Source organism: Zalophus californianus, chromosome 12 (assembly GCF_009762305.2).
Source record: "Zalophus californianus isolate mZalCal1 chromosome 12, mZalCal1.pri.v2, whole genome shotgun sequence".
In the NCBI taxonomy this organism is placed as follows: domain Eukaryota; kingdom Metazoa; phylum Chordata; class Mammalia; order Carnivora; family Otariidae; genus Zalophus; species Zalophus californianus.
This window is the reverse complement of record NC_045606.1, coordinates 92,116,290-92,134,017: the sequence shown is the minus strand read 5'-3', so window position 1 is coordinate 92,134,017 and position 17,728 is coordinate 92,116,290. Positions and strand designations below refer to the sequence as shown.

Below are 17,728 nucleotides of genomic sequence, written 5' to 3'. Positions count from 1 at the left end.
AAACGGTGTTAATTTAGTTAAAGTTGGGGGGGTAGTTGATTAGACATCCTGTCATCAAGGAAACTAATTCTCCCTCCTTCTCTTCCTCCCTCCCTCTCTTTGTCCCCCACCTCTCACACACGCATGAATACCACACCACCCACCAGTTAATACAGTGTCCTTTAAACTCTTCATCTGACATTTTTAAATTATTTTAAAATACCCAAGTGCTCTACTCTGAAAAATCTGTACAAGAAGTACTCCAGGGAACGGATTCCTAGAATTCAAACTTAGGGCTTTTCCTAATTCTAGGGAAGCTACTGTCATTCTGAGTCAGGGTGATGTCTTGGTAATATATGGGACAACCTCCAAGGTCAGTGTCAAGTCAACCACAGAATGAGGCTATTGGAAAGAGAGTACTGGAATGAGAACTTTTAAAAAAGCAATAGAGCAGCCCAAGAGTAGGAGAAACGTAAATGGGTCAATCCCTTGGGCCTTTATTAAGTATCTATCATACTTAAAGCAAGAAGCTATGCACATAAAAAAAATAAATAAAAGTAAGTTAAGACCAAGCTAAAAGATATCTTAGAGAATTAGGTAGCGTTGCTTATTATTGAAAGATGTGTACCACCTCCCTGCCCTTCCATCAGAGGAACACACGTCCCTACCCCATCAAAGTCAGGCTTGGCCAAGTGACTTGCTTTGGTCTCACTGTGGGCAGATATGCTTCCTGCCCTGATTTTGAGTTTGGCCATATAACTTGATTTGGCTAATAGGATGTTAGCAGACATGATGCAGCAGAAACTTAAGATGTTCTTGTGCTATTAGGTTTGCTCTCTTGAACATTTCCTTTCACCTTGAGAAGAGCCTTCCCTGGTTTGCTTGCTATTCCAAGAAGGATGAGAGATAAGTGGAGCAGAGCTGCCCCAGGTGAGCCTATCCTAAATGACCTACCTGCCCAGAGGACCAGCAGATGCACCAGAAAGCCTAGCTGAGCTGAGCCAGGGGTAGCTTAGATTAGTTGATTCCAGCCACCCCTTAGACATGTGATAAATAATAATTTGTTGTTTAAGTCCCTGCAAGTTAGATTGGTTTGTTATGCAGTGATAACAAACTAATTCAGAGAGCATCTAGTATGACAATTTATTACTTTTGCAGGATCATATAGCAAACTAAAGAGCAGTGAGAACAACTTGGCCAAAACTATGGGTCTCCCGGGTAGGTCCATTTCCACAGAGTACAAGTCAATCTTTTGAAAATCATCACTGGGAGAATAAGCGTCATGGATCCTATGGATAGAAGGGTTGACAAGCCATGGGACCCCATTAGCATTAGGACATTAGGAACACAACAGAAGTTTACTGCACCTAAAACAGTGATCACAGACCTGAAGGTCTGGGGAAGAGCTGCTAAAAATCACCACATGGCTGAGGAGGAGTGATAGGAGAACAGAATAAAACGGTTAGGACTCCGATGTGGAAAGACGCATGTTGAGAACCAATATGACTCAAGTCTGTCAAATCTTGAATAGAATAAGTGGTCTTAACATATGTTTGTTCACCAGATTCTGGAATTTTATTTATTTACTTTTTTAAAAAGAGGGAGCATTCTCTGAGGCATAAAAAGGGAAAATTCAGGAAAAAAAGAGGGGCTCTAGTACTTTATATGGCTGAGAACTAGGGTGACCAGATGTCCCAATATATCCAGGACAGTCATTGTGTCCACTGTTGTCTGGGGTAATTATTAATAGCATCCCCTTTCACGTTCAACCCAGTGTATTGTATTGGATGGTAGATTATACGGTCATACAGCTGACAGCATGTTTTCCCACAGAGTTGAACAAAATGGGTCCAAGTAAGGTTTTGGTAAGTTCATAAGAAAAGACGACTCATGGGTTCTCAAGGCAAACTAGACTGAGGCGTGGAGGGCCACTGTATCCAAGTGCAGCCGTAGAGTGAGATGGTCAAGGCACCCAGGGTCTGACCTAACTGGTCAGGGTCTTAAAGGCTGGGAAGTGGTGTTCTTTCAGCCTAGCATGGGGCGCCCTTGGGCAACCCTGGGGCCTCCTCCACTCCTCCAGGAGCCTTATCTGTACAGCTAGGCCCTTTCTTTGTGGATCCTTAAAATAGCTAAACATATGCAACATCCCCATCCTGGTTATTACTTCCTTATCAGAACATGCAGAAATCAAGATAAATGGTAGAAAAGTGGACTTCTCTCTTACCCACACAGAGGTCCATATAGCTTTCTGAGCTCCATTTGGCTTTCCCAGAAACCCTGCGGAAAACACAGCACTATCATAAGAATAAGATGAAACAAAATTTCCAGTATTCAAATTTATTCAGGAAAAAGTCTGGAACCGTGAGAACACAATTATATAAACAATAAAAAAGAATTCAAGTTCTATTGCTTTCAAGTACTTTCAAGTATTAGAATAAACAAGTAGCTTTAAAAAATATATTGCCAAGGAAAAATCTTAGTCAACTCTGCTTTAATGGATGGAAGGAGATCATCTGTACTTAAAGTATTTGTGTGTAATTGCTGCTAAAATATTTGAAAACGGTTTGCTTTCTCAACTATGTTAACATTCCCCTCGGCAATTTGGTTTATATTATTATTAATTTTGGCAAAGCCTCTTTTGACAGCCACTCTATATATAAACGCTTGCAAATTCTGAATTATCATGATCCAAGTGAAATTTTTAACTAAAATCAATGCAGTCAAAACATAAGAACTTTAGAGTAACTTTATATAGGACAAAACATTAGACACATTTTGTCGTGGGAAACGAGTATCCCTGGAGACAGCTGTCTGGTGGAGGGGTTAGAGAAGCCCACACCCATTTGTACAATAGGGTTGGGGTAATACAGTGGGGATGGAGTGTGTGTGCAAATATAGATGGAGGAGCTGTAGGGGTGAAGGGCTGGAAATTGCTAGATCCCTGTGTTGTGGGAATGCAGTATACAGGAGAGGCATCTGAGGGGTGGGGGAGAGGAAAGAGTTGGTGGGGATAGAAGAGGTGGATGTCCTTAATGGAAACACATCCCATTCTGATTACATCTACTTTCACAATTTAAGCTTGCCATACATCAAGGAAAGCTTCTATGGATATAAAAATAGTCGCTGAAATTACTATGTTCTAGAAGGAACTTGGCAAGGTTTGTACATACAAGGATGACGAGCTGAAAAGGAGCATATGTGGAAATTAACCAGAGGCAGGAGCACAGTGTTCTCTTCATATTGACAGTCCCACTATTTTCCCTCAAAATGTTAATACTAAATTACTCAACCAAATACAACTGATCATTCCCCCCTCCCCCAGAAATATGTGAAATCTATTTACTTTGAATTTCCTATCCAGCGTGTTCTCTTTTGACACTTAGAAATTTCTTCACACTTGCTTCAAGGACTCACTGTAAGCCTTAATGAGGTCACTGTTTGCGGGCTTAGTGTTGTGAATGCGCCACCCCTGAGACAGAGGTGAGGAGAAGGTATTTAAAACACTAGGAAGAGAGCAACAGCAACAATAAAGAGGAAAAAGAGTGTTGGACAGAGAAAAGAGACAGAAAGGAAGAGAAAAGAAACTGAGGAAGAGGAAAAAGGATAGAAATAGCTGAAGTTGTTATCTGTGTCACACTGAGGGCCAGCCTTTCTGAGGCTGGGGGTGGGGAAATCCTAGAGAGATGCTGAACAGATAGGACCAGGATTGGCCCAGTTAGCCCTTCCTGTCTGTTTAGCTCCGCGGTTCTTCACACATGGGATCTGTCGGCTCCTGATGAAGGGTCTGGTGGCAGCACCACCATGAGTTCGCAGATTAAACCATCTGGCTTCTGAGAAAACCCAATGAAGGAAAAAAAGTACTCTTAGAAGATAGTGTCCTGGGCTTCTATCTACAAATGCCTGCAGGACCTTTCCACTTGCATGTCACTCCGGCCAATCAAAGGTATCTTCCTGGACCAGCTGCCCTCCAGACCTTCTATTTCTGTCAACTCATGGCCATTCTCCCTGTGAACCTGGCTCAACACTTAGAGGTGCTTTGGCTCCTTTGCCTTGAATTCTCTAGTACGAATTAGTTCCAGGATGTACTAACTTTGCCCCCAATGTCCTTCTCTTTTCACTCTCACCATCTGGGCCAAGCCCTCACCACGTCACCTAGACTTCTTAAATTAAATCTTCCCTGAAGGGTGATCATCCACTTCAGGGTCCCTCTCCCACTCCAAAGTGATAGTACACTGACCTAGACTGCCAACCATCTAGCCTGTCACTCTCTCACATAGTTGCTTCCCCTAGTGCTCCCCCATCTTTGGCTTCTAGTCAATCCAGGCTGCTAATCAAGCTGTGCCCTAATTCTCATTTAAGTGCAATCACACACATTGTTGCTCCCCACCTGGTTTGCGTTCTTGCCCTTGTGTTCATTGCTCCTGCCAGACCTCCTTCTCCAGGAAGTCCTCTAGGGTGATTCTAGCCCTGACAGATCTCCCTCTCCTCTGAAGGACACCACAGCTACCATCTCTCTCGCCTAATCTAGCACTAGGGTACATCCCATCTGGTGCTGAACACCGTGATTTCATGTGCACGCTTGAGGGTATAAGTAACTTCTACTTCTTCCACATCCCAGGGCCTGGCATGTTTAGATACTCAGTGGGTTTTGGGGTGAATGGATGAATGAATGGATGACAGGACTCAACACATGTCGATGAGTGATAAGCAATGGATCGTTGTCATCACGTGATAATTCATTCAAGGAGGGGAAGGCTCATCACACAGCTCCTTCACATATAGACCGCTCCAGTGTGGGTGACCTAGATGGAAGCAGTGCTTCATGGGTACAGCTGCCCTGGGCTCAGCATATCTTATGCTGGAAGACGATGGAAGACTGCCCTTACCTGGCAGAAAAATGTCAAGTTTCCAATAAAAGGAGAAGGCTTGGGATGTCTGATGCCCAGCTTCTCCAGTCTTGAAAACGCTGATGTGGAGTACCTGAGGGGAAAAGCAAATCTTAAAAACCAAGAAACTGAAGTTTTCATTCATACATTGGCCCTGTTAGGAAACAGAATTAGTGAGTTCTCCTCGAGGAAGAATGGGAGGAGTGGTTTCCGGTTGACAGTGTCTAAGGACAGAAGAGATTGAAGCGTAGAGGTGAGTGAGTGGAATGGACCCCAGGAAATTCCTCCTGATCCCGTGACAGGCTGGAGATGGAGGAATCCTAAAATCTCACAGGTGGAAGACATCTTGGCGATTCTGTCTTCTAAATGTTCCTTCCCCACCTAAAATTTCCATCAATACATTGTTTTTAAAAATGTACCTCTCCCCAGTTCAATTCCTTTGCTTCTACATCGACCATGAACAATTATCAGAAGGCAAGGCAAAAAAAAAAAAAAAAAAGTCACAATGGCAAAAATAAGTTCCCTGTGCAAATTTGTGTGTTTTGCTGGTCAAAACTGACCCCTGCACATAATTTGTCCCTCATCACATTCCATGGCCTAATAGAGAAACACAAAAATAGGGAGAGAACACACCATGGAGACAAGACCTCATCGCCAACTGCTTATAACCTCTTCGTGTCTTTGTTTTCATGGCCTGAAACCATATGGGAAGCATATTTTCTTAACCAAAAATCAGGAAACGTGGCCCGACAGATTTTGGTGCCACTTTCCAGGAGAAAGCAGCAGTCTGAGAAGTGCAGCGTAGCTGTCAAAACATTGGAATTACTAGGATATTTCACCAGTTTATGGGAACAGAGGGATAACACAGTTAAAGTCAGAACTGGCTTAGAAAAACCTGGACATATGGCTGTAATCCCTAATCAGCCAGCCAATTAGGTCAAAAGTTCAGTCAGTTCAGAAAAATTAATGAGTCAAACTGGGTGTTTAGCATCATGCAGAGATCAGCCAAATCTCAATTTAGGAGCAAGGAAAAATATAGAGCATATCATTACAGCCAAGCTTCCTAGGAGCATTAGATTTTAGATGAACAAAATGCTGCTCTAAAAATCACTCATCATTAGAAAGATGGAATGTTTGCTATAGTCTTTGACCTCCCCCTTTTCAACCTGTAGTCCAATAAGGAGCACTTAAAATAAGTACTTTTCATCAAATGTGCGAATATTCAGGGAAAGGACAATCCGACCAGTGTTGGTTTGCCTTATTCTGAGCAATGGGTCTATTTTTAAAGTAGTCACAAGGAAGAACCAAGAATGGGAAGGAGGTTTCCACCATCTGGCTGCTTTATTGGGTTTGAATGAATTCCCAGGACATCACACGTAAAGTAAGTCCATGTTCAAGTGTGATTACAAACTGCACTCAGGAGCCACGTGTGAATTACACAGATTAGTCATGCCAACATTCTTCTTCATTAGCATGTGTACCAAAGGTCGACAGCATGGTATGTGCAAGTTACTCGTTCAAGTAGACTATGATATTTTAAATAACTCCCCTCACACCCTGGAGGGAAGACTAAAGAAGACTTACCAGTCCACTTAAGACTTCCCTCAACATCCTTGAATCTGGTTTCTAGGTTCATTTCTCCATCAGTTTTTGTGAATTATTTTCTAAATGTGATCTCTAATGGATGGAAGGAAATATGTAGATCTTGGGCCACATAATTACATCTTAATTTTGTAATTAGATGTCTTGATTGTCTAATTAAAGGACAAGAAGTCTGTGCCTAATTACATGTGCTAATTATTATGCAAGTCCATGCCCTAATTATGTAACTCCACTTACAAAAACACTTGCTTGTGTGTCTCTGCACAAAATTTAGACATTTTCAAACATATGGCATCAGCGGAGAATGTTCTGGACACAACCATAAGCTTCACTTTGCAACCCATGCTCAAGTATAGAACTTGAGCATCTTCAGCTGGGAATTGGCCAAAAGTTGCCATCAGTAACCAGAGTCCTTGCACCAAAATCAGCAGGGGGAAAGATCACTGCCACCAGACTTGTGGGCAAAACTGCAAAGTGGGTTCCATTTGTCTTGCTCCCACTTCCTTCTCTGCACCCTTGTTTCATACTCCCTGGTTCCAGTGTTCCCACACTGCCCTCTCCCTGTCTCGAAAAGGCTCTTTGGACAACCCATGGACACCAGGTATTATGGTTGAATCATGTCACCCCAAAAAAGATCAGTTGAAGTCCTAACCCCTAGCACCACAGAATATGATCTTATTTAGAGACAGGGTGCTTGCTAGTGTGATTAGTTAAAATGAGATCGGGACACCTGAGTGGCTCAGTCGGTTAAGCGTCTGCCTTTGGCTTGGGTCATGATCCCAGGGTCTTGGGACCGAGTCCCGCATTGGGCTCCTTGCTCAGCGGGGAGCCTACTTCTCCCTCTGCCTGCCGCTCCCCCTGCTTATGCACATTCTCTCTCTCTCTCTCTCTCTGGCAAATAAATAAATAAAATCTTTAAAAAAAAAAAGATGAGGCCATACTCAAGTAGAGTGGATCCCTAATCCTTATGACTGGTGTCCTCATAAAAGGATGGCCACATGAAGACATGGAGACACAGGGGAAATTCCATGTGACAGCAAAGGCAGAGAGTGGAGTTACACAGCTGCAAGCCAGGGAACACCAAAGATGGTCAGCAAACCCCAGAAGCTAAAAAGAAGCCAGGAAGGATTCTCCCCTACAGGTTTCAGAGGGAGCACAGCCCTGCAATAAGCATAATTTCAGACTTCTAGCTTCCAGAACTGTGAGACAACACATTTCTGGTGTTTTAAGCCCAGTTTGTGGTACTTTGTTATGGCAGCCCCTAGGAAACTGGCACACCAAGAATACCCATGAATGAGTTTTAGAGAGTCAATGAAAAAAGATTTTTTAAAAAATTTCCTCCTGCTACTTTAAAAATTATCATTGCAGGGGAAATTTCTTTTTTATGTCAAATTGTGCCATTAAGTCCTGTGCCATCAAAAAAAGTGCAGGTGGCCCGGGATGCTACTATGGAAAGCAGGTGATATGCAACCCTCATGAAGGGTTGCATATTGTGATATTTAGAACAGCTTCTCTTTGATGGGAATTAATGCAGATATCCCTTAATTGTGATTATGGACATCTATCATTGTTTACATTAAGGATGCTTACGCTGGAAAATGACATCAGAAAGTATATGTAGTAGCTTCAGATAGCATCCTTTGGTTTCATTTCACAACTCAAACCATTGTTTCTTGCTACAGCAGACACATTCCTGCAATGTCAGTGGTGTGCCTTATACTGCAAATTAAATCGAACCATATGGATCATTTTCAAAGTAAGATTCCATTTTTAAAGCCTAGAAATTCCCCAATATTTCATTTTCCCCAAGACAAAACCCTTTCTTGATGGATTCAACAAAAGTGGTCAGCCTGTTGGTTAGCCAAAGAAGCCACTTGTGATAAATTGGGGGATATTTTGATGAATCATTCATTAAAGAGATAGTCAAGTTGATTGAGGTTTGGAGCAAGAGAAGACAGTCAAATGATGGCCTGCCCTCCAAGATTTCCCTCATTGCATATCTTAAGCAGCCATAGAGGAAGTGGTTTCTCTGCTTTGTGCTTCTAGAAACAGCCAACTTCTTGGTTCATCCATTATGTTCTCACCAACACTATCAAAGAATTTCTCCTTGGTGAGATTCAGAGGCTGTTGATGTTTTTGAAATGCTGAAAGATTCCTTTGGCAAATAGCACATCTCCTGGGGTAGAAATCGTGATTCTCCAGTGAAGCCAGGTAACCCACCTGTCCTGCTCTTTGGAGAAGAAAAGCCCTTTGTCGTGGTTCTCTACCCTTGCAACACATATGGCCATCAGTTCCATTAAAAATTGTGGCCACATTGGAAATGTTATTACAAACAAGGCCTTAAATTGTTACCGTCTCAAAAGGTTTTAAGACATGGGAGCAGAATATGAGGTTGGCTAGCTTTGACAGAAATTTGCGCAAAAAAAACCAACTATCAGAGACAAAGCCTACTTTCGTTTTACTCTAATTCTTTCTAGCTTTTTCTCTGAGGATTTTTTCTGTTTTTGAGATTATATCCTCTATAGTGTTTTTCTATTTCTACTTCTCTGTATTTCTACTTTTTTCATTTAATCTAAGGGGAAAATCTCCATGTTATTAATCCTTTATGAATATTATTTTTATGGCCATATAATATTCCTCCTGTGGACATATCATAATATACTAAACTATAATTATTATTAATTATAGGTGTTTTTGATTAATTTAGGGTGCTCTTGATTTTTAGCTAATTTAAGTTATGCTCCTGTAATGAATATTTCTGTGCATCAAGCTTTTCCAGCACTTTATACACGGAGGTTTCCCGGACCTGAAATCCATGGGTCACTGGATTCAAACATTGGTACGTAATGCTTTCCAGAAAGTTTGTCCCAGCAAGTCTCACTGTCAGTGTATCCATTTCACCAAAGGCTCTCATAAAATTTTTTCTAATTTTGTAGACACATCAATGTATCTTGATGTCTGTATTTCTTTCATTATTAGAGAAAGAGAGGGAGAGAGACAACATTTTGCCATCTCTTTTTCTCTGATTTCAAAAGTATTACCCAACTTTGAAATGATTCTTTCTTTCCCCCCTCATTCCTACCACGGCTTATCTAGGTGGCAGGCATAATTGTGCCACACTGACTGGTTAAATAATTAATTGGAAACTGAGCAGTCATTGATAGGTGACTGCAGGCTGACTCCAAGCACACATTTGGGCAGGGAGAGGAAAATAAGCAAATGAATTCTGAATAGTTTTTATTTAGAAAACAACTCACTACAGCCTTGTTAGTTGATTTTAAATTCTATTTCCTTCTCCTTAATACTATAGAAACTGTAAACATAACAATTGCATCAGTCATGCCTCCAGGCTGGAGCTCCTTAGAAATACCGAGTTTCTAGACGAGGTCATCCCAGTTCCCGGGCTAGCACCTCATCTCTGTTTCAACACCCTTATCTTCATGTTCAGTCCCCTTTCCTGGAGCCCATTCCCTCAAGACCTTGCTCTCAGCTTGCCCTCAGGGTTGGAAATATCTGGTGTGCATTAATTCGTGTCTCAATTAGCAGTAGTTAGATTATCTACTAAGATATAACCTGTAAACCAGAATGTTCATTCACTAATCTGTAAGAGTAGATGCCCTTTTCCAGGAATAAGAATCTGATGTCCCTACTCAGAGCCCCTCCTTTCCAAGTACTTGAGAAACCAAATCAATCCTCCGAGGGTGATGTGTTGAGCCAGGTTCTATAATGAGAGGTGGCTCATCAGAACAAGTATGTCACTGGGACCCTGGTAAAATAATCCCGCCCTAAAGCCAAGCATACTCCTATAGTTAGCAAAGGGACAGTGTGTTTGCTGTCTCCCTCTTTCCCCACTGATTTGTTGTGCTGCCTCTATCACACATCTTAGTAATAGAGGTGCTTGAGTCTATTCTGATCCATTTGTCTGGCTTATGGAAATGCCTCACTATTTTAACTAGTCTAATTCTGTAATACTTTTTAATATCTTACTTTCTCATATTTTAGAATTAATTAGTCTAGTCTGATCAAAAATTCTGTTGAGATATTTTTACTGGAATTGCATTAAATTTATAAATTAGAGTACCAACATTATCACCACATTGAGTATTCTCAACCTAGGAATGTGTTCTATCTCTCCAATGATTCCTTTATCTCTGTCCTTCAATAACATTTTCTAATTCTATGCACAGAAGAGTATCTTTTTGCCATCTACATATATTTGTTATTGGTATCGCTCATGTTTAGAAACACCATTTGGGTTTTTTTTTTAATTAACATATAGTGTATTATTAGTTTCAGAGGTAGAGTTTAGTGATTCATCAGTTGCCTAGAACACCCAGTGCTCATTACTGCAAGTGCCCTCCTTAATGCCCATCACTCAGTTACCCCTTCCCCCCACCCACCTCCCCTCCGGCAACCCTCAGTTTGTTTCCTACAGTTAAGAGTCTCTTATAGTTTTTTTCCCCTCTCTGTTTTCATCTTATTTTATTTTTCCTTCCCTTCCCTATGTTTATCTGTTTTGTTTCTTAAATTCCACATATGTCAGAGAAAGACAAATACCATATGATTTCACCATTTGTTTTTTATGCCAGTCTTATAAGCAAGGATCCTTCTAAACATTCTTGTTAGTTCTACTGATTCACATGTGGAATATCTGATTTCTTATGCAGATAGTCATATTTTATGCAAATAACATCAGTTCTATTTCTTTCTCTTTTTTTAAGATTTGTTTATTTATTTGACAGAGAGAGAGAGAGAGCACACAAGTGGGGGAGTGGCAGGCAGAGGGAGAAGGAGACTCCCCGCTGAGCAGGGAGCCCGATGCGGGGCTCGATCCCAGGACCCTGGGATCATGAAGGCAGACGTTTAACCGACTGAGCCACCCAGGCGCCTCAGTTCTTTTCTTTTCTTTCTAGTCCTTTTCTCTCACTTTTCATTTTCTTCATTACATTGGTTAGGACCTCTAGTACAATGTTTAAAAGAAGCAATAAAAGAGAGCATCCTTTTCATATTCCTGACGGTGGGAGGGTATCTAATTTTTCAAAATCAAGTGTGAGATCTTGCTGCAGATTTTTTGTAGATACCCTTTATTGGGTTAAGGACATTTCTTCTATTCCTAGTTTGCTTAGAGAAGTTTTTCTCGATTAGTCTTGCTATAAGCTTACCTATTTTATTAATCTTCTCAAAGTACCAAGTTTTGCTTTTGTTGATCATTTCTAGGTTTATTGTTTGTTTGTTTTCTATTTCATTATTTTATACTCATTTTTTTCATATGGTCTTCCTTCTACTTTCTTTGGGTTTCCTCTTTGTTCTTTGTTTTGTTTTAGTTTTTTAAGTTAACAATTTAACTCACTTATTTTCAATATTTAAAAAAAATAAATGCAGTTAAGGATGTAAATCCCCTCTAAGTACTTCTTTTTTCCCCCCTCTAAGTACTTCTTCACCTGCATCCCACACATTTTGAAATGTAGTGCTTTCATTGTCTAATAACATTCTTTTTAAAAAAATTTTTTTATTAACATATGTACTATTTGTTTCAGGGGTACAGGTCTGTGATTCATCAGTCTTACACAACTCACAGCGCTCACCATAGCACACACCCTCCCCAATGTCCATCACCCAGCCACCCCATCCCTCCCTCACCCCTCCACTCGAGCAACCCTCAGTTTGTTTCCTGAGATTAAGAGTCTCTTATGGTTTGTCTCCCTCTCTGGTTTTGCATTGTTTCATTTTTCTCTCCCTTCCCCTATGATCCTCTGTCTTGTTTCTCAAATTCTCCATATCAGTGAGATCATATGATACTTATCTTTCTCTGAGTGACTTATTTCACTTAGCATAATACCCTCTAGTTCCATCCGTGTTGTTGCAAACGGCAAGATTTCATTTTTTTTTTTGATGGCTGTAAAATATTCCATTGTATATATCTACCACATCTTCTTTATCCATTCATCTGTTGATGGACATCTAGGCTCTTTCCATAGTTTGGCTATTATCTAATAACATTCTAATAGGAAACTTCTGAATATAATATAAAATGTGTTATAAGATACACACAAGCAAAACTATGAGGGAGATATTTTAGAATTATACGAACTTCCTATTGTTTTCCAATTCTGCCCAGCCTTATTCACAAGACATAGTAAGTAAAATTCATTATAATTTGAATCCAAAGACCCAGAAAAGGGAACTGCTTATAATCGTCACTCCTCTAGGAGAAAAAAATGAAGGACTACTGAATAAATACCTAAGTATCTGACTGATAATGCAGTTCTTTCCCCAATAATGTAAAAACCACAAAAGCCTAGTCACTGTAATCATTAACCTGATGACAGCCTTGTCACAGCACAAGAAAAATACATTTATAAAGACATGCAAAGAGAGTTATACAGTCATTACTATTATTATAATTTATAATAATTTTTAATGTTTCCTATGTACCAGGTACCATGCTAGGAACTTTTTTTTTTTAAAGATTTTATTTATTTATTTATTTGAGAGAGAGAGAATGAGAGACAGAGAGCATGAGAGGGAAGAGGGCCAGAGGGAGAAGCAGAACCCCCCCGCCCCGCTGAGCAGGGAGCCCGATGTGGGACTCGATCCCAGGACTCTGGGATCATGACCTGAGCCGAAGGCAGTCACTTAACCAACTGAGCCACCCAGGCGCCCCATACTAGGAACTTTTTATACGTTGTCTTACATGAGCCTTCCAACAATCATATAAAGATAGAAATCAATATTATCTTCATATTACTGATCAGGAAATTAAATCTTAAGAGGCTAAGAAATGTACCCAAGGTGACGCTGCTAAGTAACTGAATCAGAGTGGAAACCAGGTCTGCCACATTTCAAACAAGTGCTGGTAGCCACTAACTCCATTACCCTGTTCCTTCTTGTCCTCTAGGCCAGGATGTTGTGCATAAGCTACCACATGAGAACACACAGTGAATATGCTGTGAACAAAGGCAGGCTTATTAGAAACCAAAGGTGTAATGATAACAGATACTAATGAACGGATGATCATGATGAGAGAGCTTTTGTTTTTCTAAAAGCCATCCCCCTCACTTCTGTTTCTTACTCAGAATTCTCAACTATTTCTTCTTTTTGTTGTGTTGCTTTCTCCTTTTCTACTGGATCATTCCTGTCCACATACACACATGTTGCAGTGTCTTCCACCTTAAAGGAAAAGGGCAAACTCCTTCAGTTCCAGTTACTGCCTTATTTTTCTTCCTTCCTTGCCAGGAACATCCTTTGAAAGCATTAGCTAGACTTGTTCTCTCCCCTTCTACACCCCTAGTCTCCTCTCCATCTGCTCCAACTATGTTTTGTGTACCCGCCACTTCACTGGGACTGCCTTTGTCAAGGTCGTCCATGATCCTGATCCTGTCAATCAGTGATTTCTTGCCGATCTTTGTACTTGACCTCTCGGTAGCATCTGGCACAGACGAACACTTTCTTCTTCCTGAAACGCTCTCCTCCTTGTGCTCCCTGTCAGCACTCCTACCTCAGAGGCTGCTCTCAGTGTCTTTGTTGGCTCCTTTCCTTCTAATAGTCTCATCACTTTACATACCACCTATACATCAATAATTTCCACATTTCTATCTCTAGTTCCATTCTCTCCACGGAACTCATCTTTATCCAACTGCCAAATTGGCTGCACCCTTTTAATGTCTATTAGACTCTTTAAACTTCACACATCTAAACCTGAATTCAGTTTTCCCCCTAAATTTCATCCTGCCCAGTCATCTCGATGTCACTGTTGCAACCACAATCCACCAGTTGCTCAAGCCAGAAAATTTGAGACATGGTTGAGTGTGTGATTGTTTAAAATATGACTACCCCTTTTAGTTGAAGGATTATACATCTCCAGCCCATTTACAATAGGCTTGATTATGTGACTTTTTTTGGCCAACTGAGCATGAACAGGCACGATGTGTGCCGTGTCCAAGCAAGCGTCAAGAGAGCAGCACATGGTGAGCCATTTGATATTTTTCCCTCTGTCATGAGACCACTAGTCTCCCAGGTGAGAGCTCTTCCTGAAGCCTGGGTCCTGTAATGAAGATGATGAGGAGCAGAGCTGGAAGTGATCCATGCTGGACATTTAGTATGAGCAAGAAATAAATATTTGTTGATGTAAATCACCGAGGTTGGAGGAAGTTGCTATCTATGTGAAACTTACCTGAAGCTGACTGATACTAGAACTGATTTCGCCTTCTCTTTCATTTTTCAGACTTTACATACACTCTCTCAGCAAATCCTTTTAGCTCCATCTTCAAATTAGCTCCTTCTCCATAATCTGCCTACTTCTCTCCATCTCCACTGCTTCTACCCTGGTACAAGCCCTAGGAGGGCGATTTGCTAGTATCTAGCATACACATTTACCCTTTGACCCAGCAAATTCACATCTAGAAATTTGTTCTACCCATATACTTGAACATATACATATGTACAGGGGTATTCATTTCAGCATTTTACAACATCAAAAGATTGGAAACAGCCTAGATGCCTGTCAGTTGGGGCTGTTTAAATAAATCATTATACATCCATTGAATAATATACTATGCAACAAAGTTAGAAAGTCATCAAGATACAATATTATACATAGTCAGCATTTAAATTTCTCCAACTGTCTCATAATTTTACAGTATGTTTGTTGAATGAAGATCTAAATAAATTCTATATGTTGTAATTGGGTCAGATGCCTTTTAAGTATCTCTAAGTCTCTAAATTCCCCTCAACTTCCCCCCACCCACCTTTTTTCCTCTTGCATTTTTTATAAACAAAACAGGTTGTGTCTTGTAGTGTTTTCCAAACTCTGAATTTCACTGGTTGCATCCCCTGGTGTAGTTCGACGTGTTCTTCAGTCCCAATCTGGTAGTGAGATCTTAACCACTGGTTCTCGAATTTGCGCACCAAGGACCTTCAGAATATTCTCATGTTTGTGTCCCACCCCCCCACCCCCAAATGGTGACTTAATTATTTAGGGTGTGGCTTGGGCTTTGGAATTTTAAAAAGATCCTCAGGTGATTGCAGTGTTCCAAGTTTGGAAACCACTGATCCGGAGGCTTTTTCTGCAAGACTGCTTTTGAGGAGATTGATAATGTCTATTTTGTGCTTTTATTATGATCGTAGCAGCTGTGAGGATTATCACCTACATCTATTAATTTATTAGGATGCAAAATGGTGATATTCCTTCTGCAGTTATTAGCTGGAATAATTCTGAATTTACCCTCATCTGCTATGATTACTCTGAGGAACCGTTCATATAAGAAAAGTAGGATCAATGCTCAGTTCTTTCCTTTTATTGTTAGTTTTCAAAATAATGAGTTGGTTCTGTAACATCTTACAGTAGTAACTCATGATATTTTTGTATCCTTATGAATTCATGGATTTAAATATATTTGATGTGTTTTGATCCATTGCAATGGTCATTTTATTCATCAAATTGTCCCATCTTTGGCTAGTGGGAGCATGTATAAGTTTGCTCCTGAGTATTTTTGATAGAATGTCTTTCTTGCTTTCTGAAATGACAAGATATTCCAGGTTCATCTGGTACATTTCTTGCCCCAGACCTAGATTAGCCACTTTCCCAAGAAGCCATGGTTCTGTTTAGTGGAAAGTGATATCTAGGGATCATTAGAGGAGAAAGACTTTTCACTGTACTTCTTGGTGATACTTCATGATACCATTTTGATACTTCAATCACACCGATGCCTATTTGAAAACTTAAACAGATCTTGAAACTTTTTAATTGAATCCTCTGTAATTAGTGTTATTTTAAATGTATAGTGGTACTTCACATAAAAGATCAATATGGTGAATCCTATCAGGATTCCTTCAGTGAGGGAATTCTTCCACCTCACGCCAGTCAGAATGGCTAAAATGAGCAAGTCAGGAAACGACAGATGTTGGCAAAGATGCGGAGAAAGGGGAATCCTCTTATACTTTTGGTGGGAATGCAAGCTGGTGCAACCACTCTGGAAAACAGTATGAAGGTTCCTCAAAAAGTTGAAAACAGTATGGAGGCTCCTCAAAAAGTTGAAAATAGAGCTACCCTATGACCCAGCAATTGTGCTACAAGGCATCTACCCCAAAGATACAAATGTAGTGATCTGAAGGGGCACCTGCTCCCCAATGTTTATAGCAGCAATCTCCACAATAGCACAGTAGCCAAACTATGGAAGGAGCCCAGATGTCCGTTGGCAGATGAATGGATAAAGAAGATGTGGTATATATAAATAATGGAATACTACTCAGCCATCAAAAAGATGAAATCTTGCCATTTGCAACGGTATGGATGGAAGTAGAGGGTATTATGCTAAGTGAAATAAGTCAACCAGAAAAAGAGAATTATCGTATGATCTCACTGATACGTGGCATTTAAGAAGCAAAACAGGATCATAGGGGAAGGGAGGGAAAAATAACACAAGACAAAATCAGAGAGGAAGACAAACCATAAGAGACCCTTAATCATAGGAAATGAACTGAGGATTGCTGGAGGGGAGGCGGTGGGGGCTGGAGTAACTGGGTGATGGGCATTAAGGAGGGCACCTGATGTAATGAGCACTGGGTATTACATGAGACTAAGGAATCACTGAACTCTATCTGAAGCTAATAATAATATAAATAAAATAAATAAAAATAAATTTAAAAATAAAATAAAATTAGAAAGTGAAGGAACTTTTTAAAGTAAGCTTTCCCAGCTGTATTAGTTTGCTATTGTTGCTACGACAAATAACCACAAAGTTAATGGTTTAAAACGAAACAATGTATTATCTTACAGTTCTGGAGGTCAGCAGTCCAAAATCAATCTTGCTAGTCTAAAGTTAAGATGTCAACAGGGCCCATTCTTTCTGTCCAGGGGAATATTGGTTCTTTGCTTCCTTGGCTGATGGCCACATCACTCCAATCTCTACTTTCAGTAACCACATTAACTTCTCTGATTCTCACTCGTCCTGCCTCCCTCTCATAAGGGCCCTTGTGGTTACATTTAGGGCCCACGCAGGGAATTCAGAACACCCTCCCCATGTCAAGAGCCTTAATCACATCCTCAGAGTCCCTTTTACCATCTACAGCGACATTCACAGGTTCCAGGGATTAGTACATGGACGTCTTTGGGGGTCATTATTCAGTTACCACCCCACCTTATATTGTGTATACATCCTGACTTTATTTTGGAGTGTGCCTGAAAAGGGGAAATGTCTGTGTGGGGACTATGAGATCATCAGGGCTTCCTGTTTAGAGAGAACTGGGTGGTACAGCTGTTT

General features: G+C 40.5%; 1 protein-coding gene across 4 annotated transcripts in view; it reads right to left on the bottom strand.

The window, feature by feature from the left end:
• The window catches only part of TBXAS1 (thromboxane A synthase 1), a 158,419-nt gene that overhangs the window by 108,260 nt on the left and 32,431 nt on the right, over positions 1-17,728 (bottom strand). For all 4 annotated transcript variants that reach the window (XM_027574593.1, XM_027574592.2, XM_027574594.2 and 1 more), the window contains 2 exons: positions 4,866-4,959; positions 2,204-2,256 (listed from right to left, as the gene is read on the bottom strand). In XM_027574593.1, the coding sequence (XP_027430394.1) occupies positions 2,204-2,256; positions 4,866-4,959 (147 nt within the window). The remainder of the gene's footprint in view (positions 1-2,203; positions 2,257-4,865; positions 4,960-17,728) is intronic.